We start from the raw sequence: 19295 nt of genomic DNA, 5'->3' as shown, positions 1-19295 counted from the left end.
AAACTGGGAGGATCTCAGGGGTTTGTTGTTTTTTTTTTTCAGTGTTTATTAAAAACAAAAACAAAAAACAGGAAAGGGGGGGTGGGACCATGTGTTTTTTTTGCAATTTTTTTTTCCTTTTCTTTTCTTAAAAAGATCGTGCTGGCTGAGGGGGCAGTGGGGGGGTCCTTACCTGCCTGGGGGAGGACCCCCACCACTGTCCTCTGTTAAGGTGCCCCCAAAAACAGCCCAGTGAGTGGGGGTGTGTGTGAATGGGGGGTGACGCCTCCTCCGCGCCCCCCACCTCTCCCTGACCCCCTTGAGGGGGGAGTCCAAGCCTCCCTGGGCGCCCCAATCCCAGCTGGGGGAGGGAGCACACGTTAAGGCAACCGTCCTGCTTGGCTCTGCTGACCTGGGGGGGACATGGGGCAACACGTGGGGACCCCCCTCCCTGCTGGAGAAGGGGGGGCTCTAGAGCTACGGGCTATTTACACCCCCGGGGGGGCAGGGGGGGCCGGGTGTGCTCACAAGTGTCTTCCCCCCCTCGCCCCCTCCCCGGGGCCGCGTTGGGGGTCCTGCGGGGGTCCCACGGGGGGAGTGGGGTCCCGTGGCCCCCCCTCAGGAGTCCTTGAGCATGTTGATGCGGGCGTAGATCTTGAGCGCAGGGCCCAGCTTGATGTTCATGGTGCTCATCAGGTGATCCTCCTTGAGCAGCAGCAGCGCCTGCCCGTCGATCTCCTGCGCCCGGAACTCCTCCGCGATCTCCTGGCAGCCTGTGGCGAGGGGCAGCATCAGCAAACCCTCTCAGAGCCCCCAAAAATACACCCAGGGGCTTCTCCGTGCTTAAATCCCCCCAAAAAATCTAGGGAGTTATCATATGTAAATCCCCTCCTCCAATATTCCTTAGGTTTGTAAGTCCCTCTGCTCCCACCCCAACATATTAATGGATTTGTGAGTGGAATCTCCCCTCCCTTAAAAATATTTATGGGGTGATCTGTGAGTAAATCATCCCCCAAAAATATATGAGATTATCTGTGTGTAAATCCTACTCAAAAATATATCTAGGGGGTTCTCTGTGAATAAATTTCTCCCCAAAACCACAATTTCGGGGTTATCCTTGAGTAGATCCCTCCTTGAACACATCCTGAGGGACACAAGCCTTCCCAAAACCACTCTGCTGGGTATCTACGGGTAGATCCCAGGGCATTCCTCACCCGGCAGCGAGCGGATGAACTCGTAAACGTCCTCCACGTTCCACTTGCTGGGCTCGCTGGGCAGGAAGCGGTGGCCGAGGCCGGGCAGGTCGCGGCCGTGCACGTCCGGCAGCTCCATGTCCCGCAGCTCCATGTCCCGCTCCCCCTGCCGGCGCCGGGACGTGGAGGAGCTGGCGGAGATGGGCGACAGCGGCTCCTCGTAGCTGGAGTTGTCAGAGCAGCGGCTGGAATCCTCCTGGCTGTGGTTGAGCTGCAACGACGCCGTCACCGACCCCGCTGGGACAGACCCCGGCGGCTGCGGGGGCAGTGCTGGCCTCAGCACCTGCCCCACGTCCCCAAAATTCAGGGGCAAAACCACAGCCTCAGCACCTGCCCCACGTCCCCAAAACCCAGGGGCAAACCCCAGGCTCAGTACGTGCCCCATGTCCCCAAAATTCAGGGGCAAACCCCAGGCTCAGCACCCACCCCACATTCCCCTGAGGCCAAAACTCGACATCAGTGCCCAATCCGTGTCCCCATAACTGGGGATCCTGTTATGGGGTTGCCCACCCTGTGCTCAGCGCCCACCCTGTGCCCTCAAAATTTAGGGACAAACCCAACTTGGGGACCAGCCCACATTCCCAAAACTGGGAACAAATTGCAGCCCCAAGGCCAAACCACCTGGGGACGGACCCTGGCCTCAGTGCTCACCCCACATCCCCCAGCTGGGGATGAGCTTCTGTCCCCCTCACCTGTTTCTTGCTGTCCTTGCTCAGGGGGGGCAGGGTCCCCTTGCAGCTGCGGCGCCGCCCGTGGGGGGGCCCTCCTGGTTTCTGCAGTTTGCTGCGATCTGGGTGGAACAACCCCACCCTCTTCGTGCAGCCCACATTGTACCTGCACGGAGCCACGGGTCATGGAGGGGTTCCCACTCCACCGGGGGAATTTTGGGGATACCTCTACTCCACTGAAGAAGAGGGGAAAGCTGGTTATTTTGGGGTTACCCCTCCCACGCTGAATGGATTTTCAGGTTACCTTTACCCCGACAGGTGGATTTCTGGGGTTACCTCTACTCCTGTCAAGCGGATTTTGGGGTTACTCCCACCACCCCAGGTGGATTTTAGGGGTTACCTCTACTCCACTGAAGAGAGTCCAGATGGGTTTTGGTGTTACACACCTGCTCTGTCAGGTGGGTTTTGGGGTTACCTCTACCCTGCTTGGGCAGATTTTGGGGCTACCTCTATCTGGCTGAGGAGGGGGCTGGGTGGATTTTGGGGTTACCTCTACCCCGCCATGGAGGGATAGCACAGGTTTTGGGGTTACCTCTACCCCACCAAGGAGGGGATGGGTGGGCTTTAGGGGTTACCTCTTGGCACAGGCCATGGAGCAGAAGCGCTTGGAGCGCTTGAACTTGTAGGCGAAGTCAACGCGGCCACAGAGCTCACACTTCAACTTGGGGGGGTTCCCCTCCTCTTTGGATTCTGGGGGGCGTGGAGGGACACCCAGAGAGAGAAACCAGCCAGCTCAGCCGAGGGCCTGATCCCGGGGGGCTCCCAGGGGGCTGGGCGGGTCGGGGGCCCGGGCGCTACCTTGCAGGTACGGCTCCTCCATGTCCGAGTCGGTGGTGGTGGTGTTGTCCTGTGGTGGGAGCTTGTCCGGCAGCAGCTCCTGCGCATACTGCTTGTGCAGGGCCCCCACCAGCAGCGAGGAGCGGCCCACCTGCGCAACACAGCCGGCTGCACCGCTGCCCCAGCGCCACACCGACCCCTTCCCGTGGCCCCTCCACACCCAGGGATGAGGGGAAGGAGAGGGGGATGCGTCACCAGTTACAGCTCTGCACCTTCCTGGGTGATGGTGACGAGGGTGTGGGGTCCATTCTTTGAGTGACCCATTCCCAACCCCTCAAGTCCAGGAGGAAGGATAAGGAGAGGAGGATACGTCACCAGGAATGATTCTACCCCTTCCCGGATGCTGGAGTGCTCAGTAACAAGGGCAAGGGTTTGGGGGTTCATAATTGTCAAAGTGACCCACTCCCAGCACCCCGAATCCCAGTGCCCCCTTCCCAATCCCTCAGCTCCAGGAAGGACAACAGGTATGTAACCAGGAACAGTTCTGTCTCTTCCCAGATGATGGGAATGCTCAGTAACGTGCGTGAGGATTTGGGGGCTCATGATTGTCTGGGCATCCCATTCCCAACCCTCAAATGCAGGAGGCCCTCTTCCCAATTTCCCACATCCAGGAACAAGGACATGTAGAGGGGGATACATCACTGGGAACGGCTCAGCCCCTTCCTGCACAATCAGGAACTTAAAAATGTGAAGATTTAGGGATTCACAATGGCGTGGATGCCCCATTCCCCAGCCCCCAAATCCAGAAGCAAGGATAGGGAGAGAGGAACGCATTACCAGGAATGGTTCTGCCCCTTCCTGGACGATGCTGAATGACATGTGTAACATTTGGAGGTTCACAATCGTCTGGCTGCCTCATTCCCAACCCCCCAAATACAGAAGCCCCCTCCCACGCACACAATTCCGGGATAAGGACATGGATTGGTGGATACGTTACCAGGAACAGCTCAGCCCCTTCCTGAATGATGAAAAGCTCAGTAATGTGGGGGAAGATTTGGGGGTTCACAAAGGCCTGGATGCCCATTCCCAACATCCCTCTGCTCCAGAAATAGGGGTAGGGAGGGGGGGATACCATACCAGAACATTTTTGCCCTATTCTCAGTCACGAAGCTCTCAACACATGGGTGGAGGATTTGGGGTGGGGGGGGGGGGTCATGATTGTTTGGATACCCCATTCCCAAAACCTCCAAAATCAGGGATACGGATGCAGAAAGAGAGATACATTACTGGGAATGATTCTGCCCCTTCCTGGATGACATCCTCGATCATACAAGTGAGGATTAGGGGGTTCACGATGGTGGGTGGGTGCTCCATTCCCAACCTCCCAAATCCAGCAGCGGGGGTAGGGACATCGGGATACACCACTGGGAAGAGCTCAGCGCCTTCCCGAATGACAAAACACTCACTACCGCGGAGCGATGCAGAGCCCCCAGTCGGGGGATAAAGCCCCAGATCGCGGGATCGCTACCGGGAACAGCTTCGGATGACGAAGCAGGGGGACGATTCGGGACCCCAAATCCCGGAGCCTGCCCACCGGCCGCAATCCGGGCTGCGGGAGAGCGGGATACGTTACCGGGAAGGGCTCGGCGCCCTCCTGGATGACGAAGCCCTCGATGACGTGCGTGAGGATCTGGGGTTTCACGATGGCCTGGGGCGGTTTGTTCTCACCATTGTGGGGGGCGGCGCCGGCGACGGTGGCGGCAGCGCTGCCGGAGCCCGAGGTCATCCCGGGAATGCGGGGCTGCGCATGGAGGCGCTCGGGGGGCTCTGGGGACAGCGGGGACACGCGGCTGAGGGGCGGGCGCTGACGCGGGGCCGCGATTTCCATACAGCTGGAGCGGGCAGCAGCTGCCGCCGCTCCCGGCGCCGCCCAGGGAGCCCCGGCCGGCCAACGGGGGCCGGGAAGGGCTGGAGGGGCCCCGGAGCACCCGGAGGGGCCCGGCCGCAGCCCGGGAGCGCAGGAAGGGGCAGCGGCCAGGCCCGGATCCACGGCGGAAAGCGCCGATCTCCCCGAGAACGGGCCGAGCGGGGCTCGATCCCCCCGGCAAAGCCCGACCCGGCCCGGCGGGGCCCCGGCGCACCGCGGGACGGCCGCGGCGGGGCCCGAGCCGCTCCCCGCCCGCCAGCGGGCCCGATGGCCGCGGCCCGGCCCGCCCCGGCGCCGCTCCCCCCGGAACGCCCCGGCCCGCCGGCCCCCGGGCCGCGCAGGCCCCGGCACCCCCATCACCTTTGTCCGGCGGCGGCGGCACCGCTGCCCCCGCCCCTCCCTCGCCCGGGCCGCGGGGCCGGACCGGGGCCGGGGGCGGATGCGGAAGTGAGGTCAGAGCCGCCGCCGCCGCCGCCCCGGGCCGGGCCGGGCCCCCGCGGCGGGCGCTGACTTACCGGGCGCTCAGGGGCTCGGGGGGGCCATGGCGGGGGGCCCGGGCCGGGGCTGCGGCGGGAGCGGCGCCGGGAGCGGGGCCGGGGCCGAGCGGGGACAAAGGCGGCGGCGGGGCGGGGCCTGCGCGGACACGCCCCCGCGCGCCCATTGGCGGGCGCCGCCGCCGCGCGCGCCCGCAGCCGCGGCCCCGCCCACCCCACCGGGCCCCGCCCCCGCCGGCGGCGCCGCGGCCGCGCCCCGCGAGGGGCGGAGCCGCGCGGGCCCGGCCACGCCCCCACCCGCGCGCCCCGGCAGCCGGGGCGGGGCCCCGGGTGTGGACACGCCCCCCGCCCACAGAGAGGGGCGTGGCGGGGCGCCCGCGCGCCCCCTGCCGGCAGCGGGCCCGCGCGGGTCACGCCGCGGTTGCGGGTGGGCTCGCGGGGCTCCCGCAGCACGGCCCGGCCGCGACCCCCCCCCGCCGCGGGGCTCGCGGCTGCCGCTCCCCACCGGGGGGTGCTGTGGGAGCGGGGCCGGGGCTTACCGTGCGTGAGGGGCCGCTCGCCCTCGGGGGTGTCGGGGCCCGGGGGGGCGGCGGGCGGTGAGAGGGCGGGGGGCTGCGGCGGGGCGGCAGGCGGGCTCTCGGCGCTCCTCGGCACGGGCAGCGGGTCCCGGCGGGCGCCTTCGGGGACCGCGAGGGACGGCTGTGGTGGCAGGGACACGCGTGGGGCAGGGTCAGGGGCGCACACGCACGTGCGGGGCTCAGGGCAGGTGCGTGTGCAGGTGGCGCAGGGACATGCACCTGCGCATGGGTCACACACAAGCATGTGCCTAGAGTGGCATGCACATGTGTTGCAGTCCGGCACGTGTGTCCAGACACACCTGATCTGGCACATGCATTTGTACCTGTGTGTAGGGAGCCTGTACACACCCCTACAAACACACACGTGCAGGGGTCTGGCATGAGTGTGACACACATGCACAGGCCAGACACATGGATCAACCACATGTGCACACACACGGGTCAGGCAAGCATGTCTGCACTCATGTGCATGGACCTGGAGCAAGTACACACACACATGCAGGGAGCAGACACACATGCATGTGCATGCATCTGGCAAAGCTGTGCACACACACGTGCAGGGGTCCAGTGCACACATGCATGGTCAGACATACAAGGTCAAACACGTGTGCACACACACACATCAGCCACATGCTCCCCATGCACAGGACCAGGCACACACAGCCATGGATGGGGCAAACCTGTGTGTGCACTGCATGGGAACAGGTACACACACACCGTGTGGCCCCGGCGTGCACACCTGAACAGCTGCAGGCTGACGTGACAACTGGGCCCCCGTGCACATTTCAGGAACACACATGCACACACACGTGTGCAGGGACTGTGCACTCACACGTGTGTGCACTCAGCTGACTCCCCAACATCCCCACTCCCACTCAGTGCCCCCGTTCCTCCTTCCCTCCCCTGAGCTCCCCCCACCAAAGGGCTTGGGGGAGTTTGGTGGGACCATGAGGGTTTGGGGGGAGTTTGCTGGGAGGCTTGGGACGGCTTTGGGGGACGTTTGGGGGCCCCTCATGATGAAGGTTTGGGGGGAGGTCTGGGGACCCCTCACCGTGGGGCCGGTGGGCTGCAGCTGCAGGATGACAGCCGAGGCGTGCTGGAACTTGCGGGGGGCAGCGTGGCAGCCAGGGTGCCCGTTGGGGGGGCCACCCTCGCCCCCTGCTCCCTGGGGGACCCCTGTTTTGGGCTGGGGGCCCGTGCCGGGGCTGGCAGGGGGCAGGGGCTGCAGCTGGGGGGTTGTGGGGGGGCCCGAGGGAGGCTGCCCACGGGGGCCCAGCTGCTGCTGCTGCTGCTGGATGACGAACTGCTGCTGCTGCTGCTGCTGCGGTGGCTGCGGCTGCATCGGCTTCGGCGGCTGCTGCAGGAACTGGGGAGGCTGCAGCGGGGCATAGGCTGCGGGGACAGCAATGGGGACAGAGATCCCCCCTCATCACCAGCACCTCAGCCCCACGGGACCCACCCCCAGCATCCCCCTCCAGGAGGCTGCTGCCCTGTATCTGTTCCCTCTGGTGACAACCAGCTCTGCCAGCTCCTGCTGCTGACGTGGGAAGCTGCGCCCGGGCTGTCCCGGGGCGGGCGGTCCCCAGTTTTGGGAGCCACGCCAGCGCAGCAGCCCAGGCTCCAGCACTCACGGAGCCCCCTGGCTCACACCCTCACTGCCCCTGCCCCCTGCACCCCACAGGACCCCGGGATCCTATGGGTGCTGAGACCCTCCCGCGCAGGGCCCCTGCCAGTGAGGGGATGGACCCACAAGGTCCCAGATACAGGCAGGTGACAACGTCCAGGACACACCAGTGTGGGCCACCACTAGGGCTCAGCGTGGATAACCTGTGACTCCCCCAGCACCCAGGGGTGTCCCCCGCCCCGGAGCAGCCCCTTACCTGGGGTGACGAGCGGGTGGGTGGCAGCGGGGGCGGTGGTGCGGGCCAGGGCATGGGTGCGGCCCTCGTGCCCCTCGGCCTTTTTGAGGTGCTCGGCGGGGGGCTCGGGCGGGGGCCCCCGGGGGGGGCCAGCCCGGGGAGGGGCACCCCCGGGGGGCTTCATGGCCAGGGCAGGGAGGTGGGGGCCGGCGGGGCGCAGGGCCAGGCTGTGCACCTGCAACGGCAGCGGGTCAGGGGTGCCAGGGCAGATTCTGTGGGGCTGGCAGGGGTGGGGAGACTCACCTGAGGGGTGGTGGGTGGTGGGGCAGGTGGCGGGGCCGGTGGAGGGGCTGGCGCGGGGCTCTCGGGCCGGACAGCGCTGACGGGGCCCGTGGGTGTGAAGATGAGCTGGGGACAGGGAGAGTGGGTGCACGGCTCACCATGTCAGGGGTGGCACACCCTGTGTGTCCCTCCTCTGTGTCCCTACAGAGTGGCACATGGGTATCTATCTATCTGTGTAGCGTAGGAACAGGCACGCCCAGTGTGGGACAGGGTCCCAGCATCCCCCAAAAGGCAAAGAGCGCCTGCTTGTGTACTCCCAGTAGGGATCTGGGTGCTCTGTGGGGTCTGGGCATCCCCAGGGGGATGGGGCTCACCCCATATGGGAGCTGGGTTCCCTCAGCTGAGTGAAGGCACCTCATGAAGTCTACACACCTGACAGCAGGCTGATAGGCACCTTGTGGGGTCCTCAGAGCCCCAGGAGGGTTGGGGGCGCCCCACAGGCTCTAGGCACCCTATGGATTCCCCACAAGTCCCAGGCATGCCACGCAGAGCAATGAGCACCCCCAGTGTCATAGCATGGCCACGGGCACTCTGTGGGTCCTGGTCACCCCACAACAGGATGATGGACACCCTAATGCTCCTGGGTGCCCCATCGGGATGCTGAGGCCCCACCCTTACCATCTGTGCCCGCAGGTACATCTGGGCCTGGCTGGCGGTGAGGGCGGGTGAGGCAGTGTTGCCCAGCAGCACGGCCTGCTGAGCAATGCCCGACGCCCCGGGCCCCACGCTCTGCGCCCGGTTCAGCAGCTGTGCCGCCGCCGGCGACGTCGCCAGGTTGATCTGGAATGGGGCATCAGGAGAAGGTCAGGGCGGTGCCACAGGTGGGCACGGGCGGGGCGCCGAGAGGCTGAGGGACTCACCGTGGGCTGCTGTGCCGGGGCCGGCTGGGTGCCATTGCCCCCCGAGGAGCCGCTTTGCCGGTTCGCCGCCAGGCTTGCCTTGGGGGAAAGCCGAAGGTGAGGGCTGTGCCAGCCCCGAGCGTCCCCCCGTGCCCGCGGGGTGCCCATACCTGCTGGACGGCGGCCAGGCTCTGGAGCTGGGCGCTGGTGAGGTGCTGCTGCTGGAGCGCGGCCGTCTGCAGCATGAGGTGCTGCTGCTGCGCCGCGTACATCTGCTGCAGGTACTGCGCCGCCGTGTTGGGCTGCCGGTGCAGCGCCTGCTGGATCACCTTTGGGGAGGAAATGTGGCCCCGGGCTGTGCCACGACCCCCCCAAGGCCCCCAAGCCCCCGGTGCCCCCCTGCCCCGTACCTGCACGGTCTGGCGGTCGGGGATGCCGCTGTAGACGGAGATCTGGGGCCCGGGCGGGCGCGTGGCCGCGGTGCTGGCGGGTGCTGGGGCTGTGCCACCGGCGCTGCTGGCAGGAGCTGGAGCTGGGAGCTGCTCATTCTCCATGGCGGGGCCGGGGCGGGATGGTGGAAGGGGGTCAGACTAGAGCTGGGCAGGAGGAACAGAGTGAGGGGGGATCCATCATGTCCGGATGAGGGATGGGGGCTGGAATCACAGAGGAGGAGGAAGCTGGGGTAGAGGAAGAATGATGGGAGAGCCTGTGGCTCATCCTCCTCCACTAAAGTGGGGGTCAGCACCTCAGGGAAAATGGGGAAGGGAGTATAGACAGGCGGATGGACAGAACAGAGGGGAGGAAAGGACAGGAGGAAGGGTGGACAGAGGGAAGGCTGGAAGGCAGGGAGATGGAGGTGAGGAGGTAGGGATAGATAGAATGATGGACTGGAGGAAGAGAGGGATGAAGGGATAGACAGACAAAAGGAAATGAGGAATGGAGAGATGGATGGAGGGAAGGAAATGAGGGGAGAGAAGGAAGGAAAGAGAGAAACCAAGGGAGTTATGGAATTAGGAAAGGGTAGATGTAAGGACAGGTGGAAGCAGGAAAGGGATGAAGGATGGAAAGACAGAGAGAAAGACACACAGGAGAAGGAAAGGGATGGACAGAAGGATGAATGGAAAGGGAGGGACAAATGGAAGGGTGGATGGGCAGAAAGGAAAATAGATGGGAGGAGGGAATGGAAAAAAGGATGGACATAAGGACAGATGGAAATAAATAAGGAAGAAGAGACAAGAAGGACAGGAAAGAGAGAAGGAAGGAGGGGTCAAGGATGGAAGGAAGGATGGACAGGAGGACAGAATAAATGACAGACAGAAGGAATGATGGCTCTAAGAACAAAAGGAGTGATGGACGGATATACAGATGGACAGAATGAGGAAAGAATCCAAGGATAGAAAGAAATGCTGAAAAAAAGCAGGAAACTGAGGGACCAAGGGATGGAGAGAAGAACAGACCAGACAGGAGAGAGGAAGTATGGACAGATGAAAAGACACAAAAGGGAGGAAGGGAGAAGACAGGCTGGATGGACATAGGAAGGGATGCAGGGATGCAAGGAAGAATGGACAGAGGAAACAGATGAGGGGAAAGGCAGATGGAAGGAAGAAGAGGGACGAATGGATGGCAGGAGGGGGATGGACAGCATGACAGAAGAACAGAAGGATGGGGACAGTGATGTGGGGGCCAGAGAGGGGGTTTTGTGGGTGCCACCTCTGTCACCACAGCCACTGTGGTGGCCATGAGGCTCCATGGTCACTGACAGCCACCGCGCTCCACCCGTGTCACCCCTTTGAGCCCCTGCAGTGCCACCGCAGCAGGACCAGGGACAACAGTGTGGGACACTGAAGACTATGGACAGCAGCCACTGAGGGTGGCCTTGGTCACCATGGCACAGCACAGCCCCACCAGGCCATCCCAGCCCGGCACACGAGGGACGTGGCAGCAGTGATGTCCTGGCCTTGTGTAGCCCGTGGGGCTTTGTCCCCTGAGATGCCACCGTGGCGAAGCACAGGGTGGGACATCCACGTGTGACAGTACATGTGGCCTGTGACACTTCCCACCCTCTGGTCTGCATCCATGGCACGCCCTCAGCATCAGCTGGAGAGGCTTTAGGCAGCACTTTTCCCACCCAACAGCCACAGAATTGTTTGTTCTGCTCTGGTGGCATCGAGTTCACACGGGGTCACCGCAGTGACCGACACAGAGGGATCACACCAGGCCCATCTGGAGTCAACCCTCCAGGGGTGGGCAAAGCCCAGGAAGCCCCCACAGCTCCCACCCACTGTGGGTCCAAGCCTCCTGCCCTCACCTACACCAAACCCCACCAGGGAAGCTGGGCTGTCAGATGGGGATACCTCACTTTTCACCCAGAGGTCAAACCCTCAAATTATTACACCCACCCAAAATAACAAAAAAAAGGAATGTTTTGAGTACTGCTGGGACCCACTGGGCTGGGGGAACATGGGGGGTCCCACAGCCAGGACAGGAAGAGATGGAATTCCCTGAGCTGAGTCCAAAAACGGAGGTGGGAAATGATGAGGGGGTAGGGAAATCTTGGAGGAATGGGCTGGAATGGACATACAGACAGGATGTGGGGGCAATATGGGATATAGATGGGGAAGATGGGGGGAATTATATGAGGGTTCAGAATAAGGGGGGATGCAAGGTGCTGGTGAAGGGTGGGATTTGGTGGGAAGGTAGGATAAAGAAGAGTGGGGTCAGATAAAAGAGTAGGGATTGGGAAATGATGATGGGATGGGAACAGTAATAAGGAGCAAAAGCAGAGGAAGGGGTGGAAGATAATGGGAAAGAGAAGAAAACACTAATGACAGCGTTGGATAGAAGTGAGGGAGGTCAGATACAATACAGGGGGTCAGAGGTAACAGCAAACAGTGGCAAATGACTGGGGGTGAGCAAAAATAACAATAAAGGGGTGCAGGATAGGGAGCAGCAGGATATGACATAGGGAATGATAAGAGGGGGGATGCAAGATCCTGGTGAGGGGTGGAAAACACTAGAGGGGGTGGGATAGAAAAGAGGGGGTCAGATTTAATAAAGGGGGAGTCAGACAAAACAGTAGTGACTGGAACACGATGGTAGGGGCTGGGAATAATACTAACGGTGCAAAACCAGAAAAGGGGGTGGAAGATGGGGAGTGGGATAAGATGGCAAGGGGTGGGATAGAAGACAAGGGGGTCAGATATAGTATAGGGGGCCAGAGATAACACGGGGGCACTGGAATATGATGGTGGACAATAATAATAATAATAATAATAATAATAATAATAATAATAATAATAATAATAGAGTCCAGAAGCAGAGGAGGGGGCGCAGGAGAAAGGGAAGGAGGGGAGACACAGATACGGGTGAGTAATGGGGGGCCCCACGGGGAGCGGGGAGCGGCGGAGTCCACGGCCCCGGGGTGGGGAAACTGAGGCACGGCGAGTGCGCATGCGCGGCCCCCCCTCCCCTCAGACCCCCCACACCCCCCACTCCCCGGCCCAGACAAAGCCGCCGGGGCCCGGTAGCGGCGGCACGCGCGGTACCTGCGTGCCGGGCCGGGCGAGGCGGAGGCGGCGGCGGCGGGCGGGCCGTGCCATGGCCCGGGGGGCGGCGGGGGGCGGCGGAGCGGGGGGCGCGGGGGTCCCGGCGGGGCCGGGCCGGGCCCGCTCCCTCCTCCCTCCCTCAGGCGGCGGCGCGGCGGCGGCGCGAGGCCATCGCTCATTTGCATTCCTGCGCGCGTCACGTGGGGGCCGCCCGGCCAATCGCCGCCCCCGCCCCGCCCCGCGCGCCCCGCCCGCCGCGCCGCGCGCCCGCGGCTCGCGCTCGCCATGGCAACCCCGCGGGCGGGGGGGGGGGGCGGAGGGGGGAGCGGGGTCGCCATGGCAACGCAGAGGGGAGGGGGCGCGGAGGGGCCCGAGGGGCGAGGGAACGGGGGGCGGCGGAGATCCGGTGCTCGGGGGTCCCAGGAGTCATCCCGGGGCTGCCCAGAGTCAGGCCCAGCGGGATGCTGCGGCCTGGGGATGGCGGCAGCGCTCTCTGCCGTTACCGGGGGTCACCCCCGGGGTCACCCCGAGGATGCTGAGAGCCGGTTCGGGCGGGGAGACGCGGCGTGAAGTTGGTGGCACCGGTCGTCGCTTCTGCATGGGGTCATGCTCGAGTCATTCCGGTGCTTCCCAGAGCGGGATGCTGCAGCCTGGGGATGGTGGCACCGGTCCCTGCCGTTACCGGGGGTCACCCCGGGGTCACCCCGAGGATGCTGACAACCGGTTCGGGCGAGAAGACGCGGAGTGAAGTTGGTGGCACCGGTCCCGGCCGCCGCCGGGGTCACCCGGGGTCACCCTGGGGATGCGGAGCGTCCACACCGAGGGCAGGCAGCGATACAGGCGTGGTGGTACCTGTCCCTGCTGCCACGCCGAGTCACCCCGGGGGATGCTGAGGGCCGGTACCGGCGGGATGCCGCAGCGGGGGGACGGTGGCACTGGTCCCCGGTGTTCACAGGAATCACCCCGGGGGATGCTGAGGGCCGGTACCGGCGGGATGCCGCAGCGGGGGGACGGTGGCACTGGTCCCCGGTGTTCACAGCAATCACCCCGGGGGATGCTGAGGGCCGGTACCGGCGGGATGCCGCAGCGGGGGGACGGTGACCTGGGTCCCGTGGGGTCCCCGCTGCTGCGTGGGGTCGCTCGGAGTCACCTCGGGGCTGCCCCAGGACCGGCCCCGGCGGGATGCTGCACTGGCCGGATGGTGGCACCGGCCCCGCCGCCACCGGGGGTCACCCGGTGATGCGGCGGGCATCGGGTGGCTTGGCGGGGGTGCTGACAGCCGTCCCCGGTGTTTCCCAAGGTCAGTCCGGCCGTGGCCGGGCCGGTGCCGCAGGAGGTATCGCAGCACCGCCCGGAGCTACCGGGGCTCGCCCGGGGACATCCCCGGGGATGCCCGGGGGTCGTTACCGGCGGCGTGTGCTGCAGCGGGATCGGTGGCCGCGATCCCCGGTGTTTCCTGCGGTCAGCCGGGGTCACCGCGAGGGTGTCAGCGCCGGTAGCGGCGGAGGCTGCGGTACGGGGGTGACAGCACCCGGTGTTTCCCGTGGCCGGCGCCGCTGCCGTGCGGTGGCGGGGGGAGGTTGGTCCCTGTCCCGGTGCTCTCGGGGATCACTTTGGGGCTCGTGGCTCACTCGTGGCCACCAAAGCCCTTCCGACTCGGGGTCCGTCCCCCCGAGGCCAGCTGGGGTGTCCCCGGGCCACCGGCTGGGCAAGGACGGGATGTGCACTGGGGGCGCTGGGAGAGCGGTGTGGAATGCTGGGGAGACTGGGGGGGATATGGGGGGACACTGAGCAATCCGGGGGGCTCTTCGGGTGCTATGGGGGCGCTGGGGCAGACTGGGAGGCTGTAAGGGCTGAGGAGAGGAATTGGGGGGCCACAGGGGATAATGGGGCGAGGCTGTGGTGGCTGTGTGGGGGGGACCCTGGGGAAGTCTACTGGGAGCACTGGGAGAGATCGGGGGGGGCACTCAGAGGGTGTGGGGGTCCTGGGGTGGCACAGGGTGGGCTATTGGTGTATTGGGGGGATATGGGGGAGCTGTGGGGGATATGGAAGTACTGGAGGGAGCTATGGGGGCACCGAGTGGAGTTATGGGGCCTGGGGGGGGCGGAATTTGGGAGCTTTGGAGGATTCTGGAGGGACTCTTGGGGACCTATGGGGGCACTGGGGGGCTGTGGGGACACTGGGGGATTTGGGGACACAGGGGTGGCTCTGGGGTGGCACTGGGTGCTCAGGGAGAGCGACGTGGGCTCTGGGGATGCTGAGGAGCTGTGGGGATTTTGGGGGGCTGGGGGGCACTGGGGACTGTGGGGTGGCCCCGGGGGCACGTCCCGACCCCACGGAGGCTGCGTGGCCGCTGCCGCGCGAGGGCGCCGGGGCTCGGGCATCCCGCCGATCCCTCGTTCCCTCTTTACCTCTGCTCTCCCCGTTTCCCCCCGGATTTCCTTCCGGATTTCTCTCCTTTCCCCACTTTTTTCCCCATTTACCCTTTCCCCCCCTCTATTTCACCCCGCTTTTCCTCTGTCTCCCCCGTTTCTTCTGTTTCTCCCTGTTGCCCTCTGCTTCACCTCTTCCCCCTCCTTCCCTCATTTTCCCTGTTTTTCCTTCCTATCATCCCTTTCCCCCCCTTTCCCTTGTTTTCCTGTTTGCCCCGCTTTTCTCCTCCCTTCCACCCCTTTTCCTCGTTTCTTATTTTTCCTCTTTTCCCAATTTACCACTCTTCCTCCTCTTCATCCCCTTCCCCCTTTTTTCATTTCCCCCCACTTTTCCCATGTTTTTCCCTTCTTGTTCCCCATTTCCTCCCTTTATCCCCTCTCCCCCATGTTTTATTTCCAGTTTTCCCATTTCCCCATTTCCCCCTTTTTCCCTTTGTTTCTCCTTTCTGCCCCTCTTTTCCTCTCTTCCTCAACTCTTTTCTCTCCTTCCCCCCTCCCTTTATCCCCCAATTTTCCCCATTCCCCCGCTATTTCCCCCCATTCCCCTCTTCATTTTCTCTTTGCATCCCCCCCTTTTTTTTTCTTTTTTTCCTTTCACCCCAGAGCATCCCAGATTCCCAAATCCCACCCAACCACCCCTCCCCAAAACCACCTCAGACCAGCGCATGGCCCAAATCCTGCCCTTTCCAACCCAAAAAAGCCACGTCTGGTGACAACATCACCCCTGGGACAGAGGTTGGGAACCATCGCGGAGGCCACAGCGTGCTGGAGGCTGCGGCTCCATTTGGGATGGGATGGGATGGGATGGGATGGGATGGGATGGGATGGGATGGATGGGATGGGATGGATGGGATGGGATGGGATGGGATGGGATGGGATGGGATGGGATGGGATGGGATGGGATGGGATGGGATGGGATGGGATGGGATGGGATGGGATGGATGGGATGGGGATGGATGGGATGGGGATGGATGGGATGGGATGGATGGGATGGGATGGGATGGGATGGGATGGGATGGGATGGGATGGGATGGGATGGGATGGGATGGGATGGGATGAGAATGGGATGGATGGGATGGGATGGGATGGGATGGATGGGATGGGATGGGATGGGATGGGATGGATGGGATGGGGATGGGATGGGATGGGAATGGGATGGATGGGATGGGGATAGATAGGATGGGGTGGATGGGAATGGGATGGGATGGGATGGGATGGGAGGGATGGGACGGATCCCCATTTCACATCCCACCCTCACCCTACATCCCTATCATTGGTGGTTGACTCCCCCATTCTACATCCCACCCCTCATCCCTGGCTCCCGAATATTTTGGGACAGGGATGTACCCCATATCCTCATCCCAGCCCCATCCTGGCTGCGGCTCTCCGCGTGGAACCCCCCGAAATCCCGGGAGCGCGGCGCTCCGCGCGCATCCCGCCGGCACCGCGGGATCCGGGCCGCGGTTCCGGATCGCTCCGGGGAACCGCCCGGGAAAACCTTTTCATCCCAAATCCATATTGTTCCCACCCAGCGGGGCGACCATTCAACCTCCCACCAGGCGCAAGGGTTGGGCTTCCAGCCGGAAATTTCCGTCCCAAGGTACAAAAAAAATCATAGCTGGCCCCAAAAAAAATAAAAGTGCAATTGGGGTGGGGTGGGAGGTGGGGGGAAGGGAGAGAAAAAAAAAAATTCCTCGTCCTCCTTCCCGCACTTTGGGGCTCTCCAAATATTTCTGTGGATCCCAAGGGGTCCCGAGGGGACAAAGCACGGACACGGCGCGGCTGCCCCGAACAATGGGGCCGGATATTTTCTGATGTGAGCGGAGCCGGATCATATCCGGCCTACCAGGCGCTCTAGGAAAAATAATTGATTTTTTTTTAAAAAAAAAAGGAATAAAGGAAAAAAAAAAAATTATATATTTTCTGTAAAAAGACGCTCGCTGGATTTTTATTTATTTATTTTTTTTTTTTTAAGTTTGCGAAAGTGGATTTTTTGGGGAAAGCAAAACAGCTTTTCGTTCTTTGGGTAAAAGGGTTTTGTAGAAAAAACAATGTTTCCCTGGAATAAGGTGATTTTTAAAAAAATAAAGCTTTTGAGGGGGAAAAAGGGGGTTTTGGATTAGGAAATGAGATGTTTTTATTGTTTTAAAGAGAAGGCGTTTTTTTAAAAGATAAAAGGTTTGGAGTGGAAAATAACACACTTTTTTTTTTTTTTTAAGAGGCTTTTGTTAAGAAAAAGCTTTGGGGGGAAAAAAGGGCTTTTTTTCTTGGAAAAAGCAGACTTTCTGGAAAAAAATGTGGTTTTTTTTAAAAAAAAACAAAATAGCCAATTTTCTTACAGGAAGAAAAGGCAGGAAATGGTCTTTAGAGGTCTACAAAGAAATTCTCTACATACTACAAGAAAAAATGGGTTAGGGGAAAAAGGGTTTTTTTAAATTAAGGAGGATTTTTTGGAAAAGCTACTTTTCCTGAGAGACAAAAAAAAATCCCCTCTTTTCTTGAGTAAAAAAAAATGCTTTTTTTGGAAAAAACCCCCATTTTTAGAAAAAAGTTGGTTTTTTTTAAAGTCAAATTCTTCTTGGGAAAAACATGTCTTTTTGGAGACAAAAACATGGGTTTTGGTGAGAAAAATAAAGCCAAAAAAGCCTTTAATGGGAAAAATGGGGGGGAAAGTGCTTTTTTTTTTTTTTTTTTTTTTTTGAGAAAAAATAAATTTTGGTGTAAGAAGTATTTTTTTTTTTGGAAAAAAACCTTTGTGGGGAAAAAGAAGTGTTCTTTTCTTTGCAGGAATGAGGCTTGTTGGAATAAAACTAGTGCTTTGAGGAAGAAGAGCTGCTTTTCTGGGGGGAGTTATGCCTTTTTGGGAAAGAAATGCCTTTTTTTTTTTCAGGGAAGTCTGCTTTTGGAGGCGAGAAAAGGCCTTTTTTTTGAGGAAAAAAAAAGTAATTTCTGAGAAAAAGAGGGGGTACAAAGGGGCAGAATTCTGACTTTTTCTGGCTTTTTTCCTCGGTGTGCTGGAGGTGGCACTGGAGTGGTCCCCAGGTGCCACTGGGCAGTGCCACCCCCTCCACCCTGGGGTGCCAGGACCCCAGACCCACCCTGTACCCCCAGAGCTCCCTGGCCACCCCCAGCACCCCCGTTCCAAGGCAGGAGCGGTCAGAGCAGACGTGACCAAGGTTACATAAATACCCCAAGCCGCCTTTGGGGCTTTATTCCGTTTATTTGCCGTGGATTTGGGTACTTTTCCAAAGGAAATCTCATGCTGACGTGGTCAGTTCGTCCCGTCCCCCTCTCACCACCCGTTGGCTTTTTTTTGGTTGGTTTTTTTTTTTTTTTTTTTTTTTGTTGTTTTTTTTTTTTTGTGGGTTTTTTTCCCCTCCTCACCCCTCGTTTTTCCCCCAAATTTTCCGTTTTCTACTCCCAGAGCAGGAATTACAGTTTCCATCCACTTGGTGTCAGCTCCGGCCCCACCATCCGTCCGTCCATCCCCAACCCCACCAGCATCGGCTGTTTTGCTGGATCCATTCACTTCCCTGCAGTTAAAATCCTTGATTTATTAGCATTAATAATGTCCAGCTCATGATGATCCTATGGGATCCATACAGGAATTCAGCCCATTTCCCAACCAACCCTGGGAATGCACTACCTTGCAGAGCTTCACATCTGCACCATCCTTGGGTTAATTAACCCCCCTCCCTCCCAGTTAATTTGAAAATGGATTAAATTCTGGGATAGGGGGGGATATCCCCAAACGGAGTCTCTGTTTTCGGTTTTAATGTGAATTTTTTCACTGGTGTGTTTGAAGCAGGATGAGCCGAAAGCTGCTGTGGCACTGAGCCTTGGGGAATTTAGTGCCTGGAATATTTAGTGCCTGAGGAATTTAGCGTTGGGGTATTTAGCTCTGGGGCATTAAACACCGCGACGTTTCAGTTTCGGGGAATTGAATGCTGAGACATTTAGCGTCCAGAGAATTTAGTGCCTGGGGAATTTGGCACCGAGGATTTTGGCTCCAGGGGTGCATTAAACACCAGGGCATTTAGCTCCGGGGAATTTAGTGCCTGGGGAATTTGGTGCCTGAGGAATTCGGTGCCTGGGGAATTCGGCATCAGGGCATCTCTGGGATATTTAACTCCGGGATATTTAATGTTTGGGGAATTTAGTGCCTGGGGAATTCGGCATCGAGGCATTTGGCTCTGGGATATTTAGCTCCGGGGTATTTAATGTTTGGGGAATTTAGTGCCTGGAGAATTTGGTGCCTGAGGAATTCAGTGCCCGGGGAATTTGGCATCAGGGCATTTGGCTGCAGGATATTTAATGTTGGTGCATTAAACATCAGTACATTGAGCTCCGGGGCGTTCATTCCCTGGGGAATTTGGCATCGGGACGCTGAACTCTGGAGCATTGAACTCCGGAGTATTTACTGTTGGGACAGCAGCCCAGGGAATTTAGTGCCTGGGGAATTTGGTGCCTGGGGAATTCAGCATCAGGGCATTTGGCTCTGGGATATTTAACTCCGGGATATTTAATGTTTGGGGAATTTA

At 60.5% G+C, this 19295-nt stretch overlaps 2 protein-coding genes across 12 annotated transcripts; one reads left to right on the top strand and one right to left on the bottom strand.

Annotated features, from left to right (window-relative positions):
• Positions 1-21: 21 nt before the first annotated feature.
• On the bottom strand, positions 22-12512 carry PHC2 (polyhomeotic homolog 2). 11 transcript variants are annotated; one of them, XR_014949734.1, is made up of 15 exons: positions 12322-12512; positions 9187-9372; positions 8947-9105; positions 8798-8875; positions 8556-8717; positions 7899-8003; positions 7617-7830; positions 6788-7128; positions 5698-5857; positions 4371-4564; positions 2759-2888; positions 2536-2650; positions 1925-2136; positions 1194-1515; positions 22-752 (listed from the first exon to the last, which is right to left on the bottom strand). XR_014949734.1 is itself a non-coding variant. In XM_085558482.1 (15 exons), the coding sequence occupies exons 2-15, from the start codon at positions 9328-9330 to the stop codon at positions 598-600; spliced, it is 2421 nt and encodes an 806-aa protein (XP_085414608.1). In that variant the 5' UTR covers positions 9331-9372; positions 12322-12501; the 3' UTR covers positions 22-597. The 11 variants fall into 11 exon arrangements, 7 of the variants coding, with proteins under 7 accessions (XP_085414608.1, XP_085414607.1, XP_085414606.1 ...); XR_014949733.1 differs by having other exon boundaries at positions 2536-2672; positions 2760-2888; XR_014949735.1 differs by having other exon boundaries at positions 1194-1488; positions 2536-2672; positions 2760-2888; positions 12322-12510.
• Positions 12513-13710: 1198 nt separating this feature from the next.
• LOC110474422 (uncharacterized) lies at positions 13711-16686 on the top strand. The gene is made up of 3 exons (XM_085559090.1): positions 13711-13834; positions 14588-15489; positions 16094-16686. Exons 1-3 carry the CDS (start codon positions 13711-13713, stop codon positions 16370-16372), a joined length of 1305 nt encoding a protein of 434 aa, XP_085415216.1. The 3' UTR covers positions 16373-16686.
• The last annotated feature ends 2609 nt before the right edge of the window (positions 16687-19295 follow it).

The sequence above is a fragment of the Lonchura striata genome, chromosome 21 (genome assembly GCF_050655825.1).
Source record: "Lonchura striata isolate lonStrDom1 chromosome 21, ASM5065582v1, whole genome shotgun sequence".
Classification (NCBI taxonomy): Eukaryota; Metazoa; Chordata; class Aves; order Passeriformes; family Estrildidae; genus Lonchura; species Lonchura striata.
Note: the sequence above shows the minus strand (reverse complement) of the source record. Positions and strands in the feature narration are given on the sequence as shown.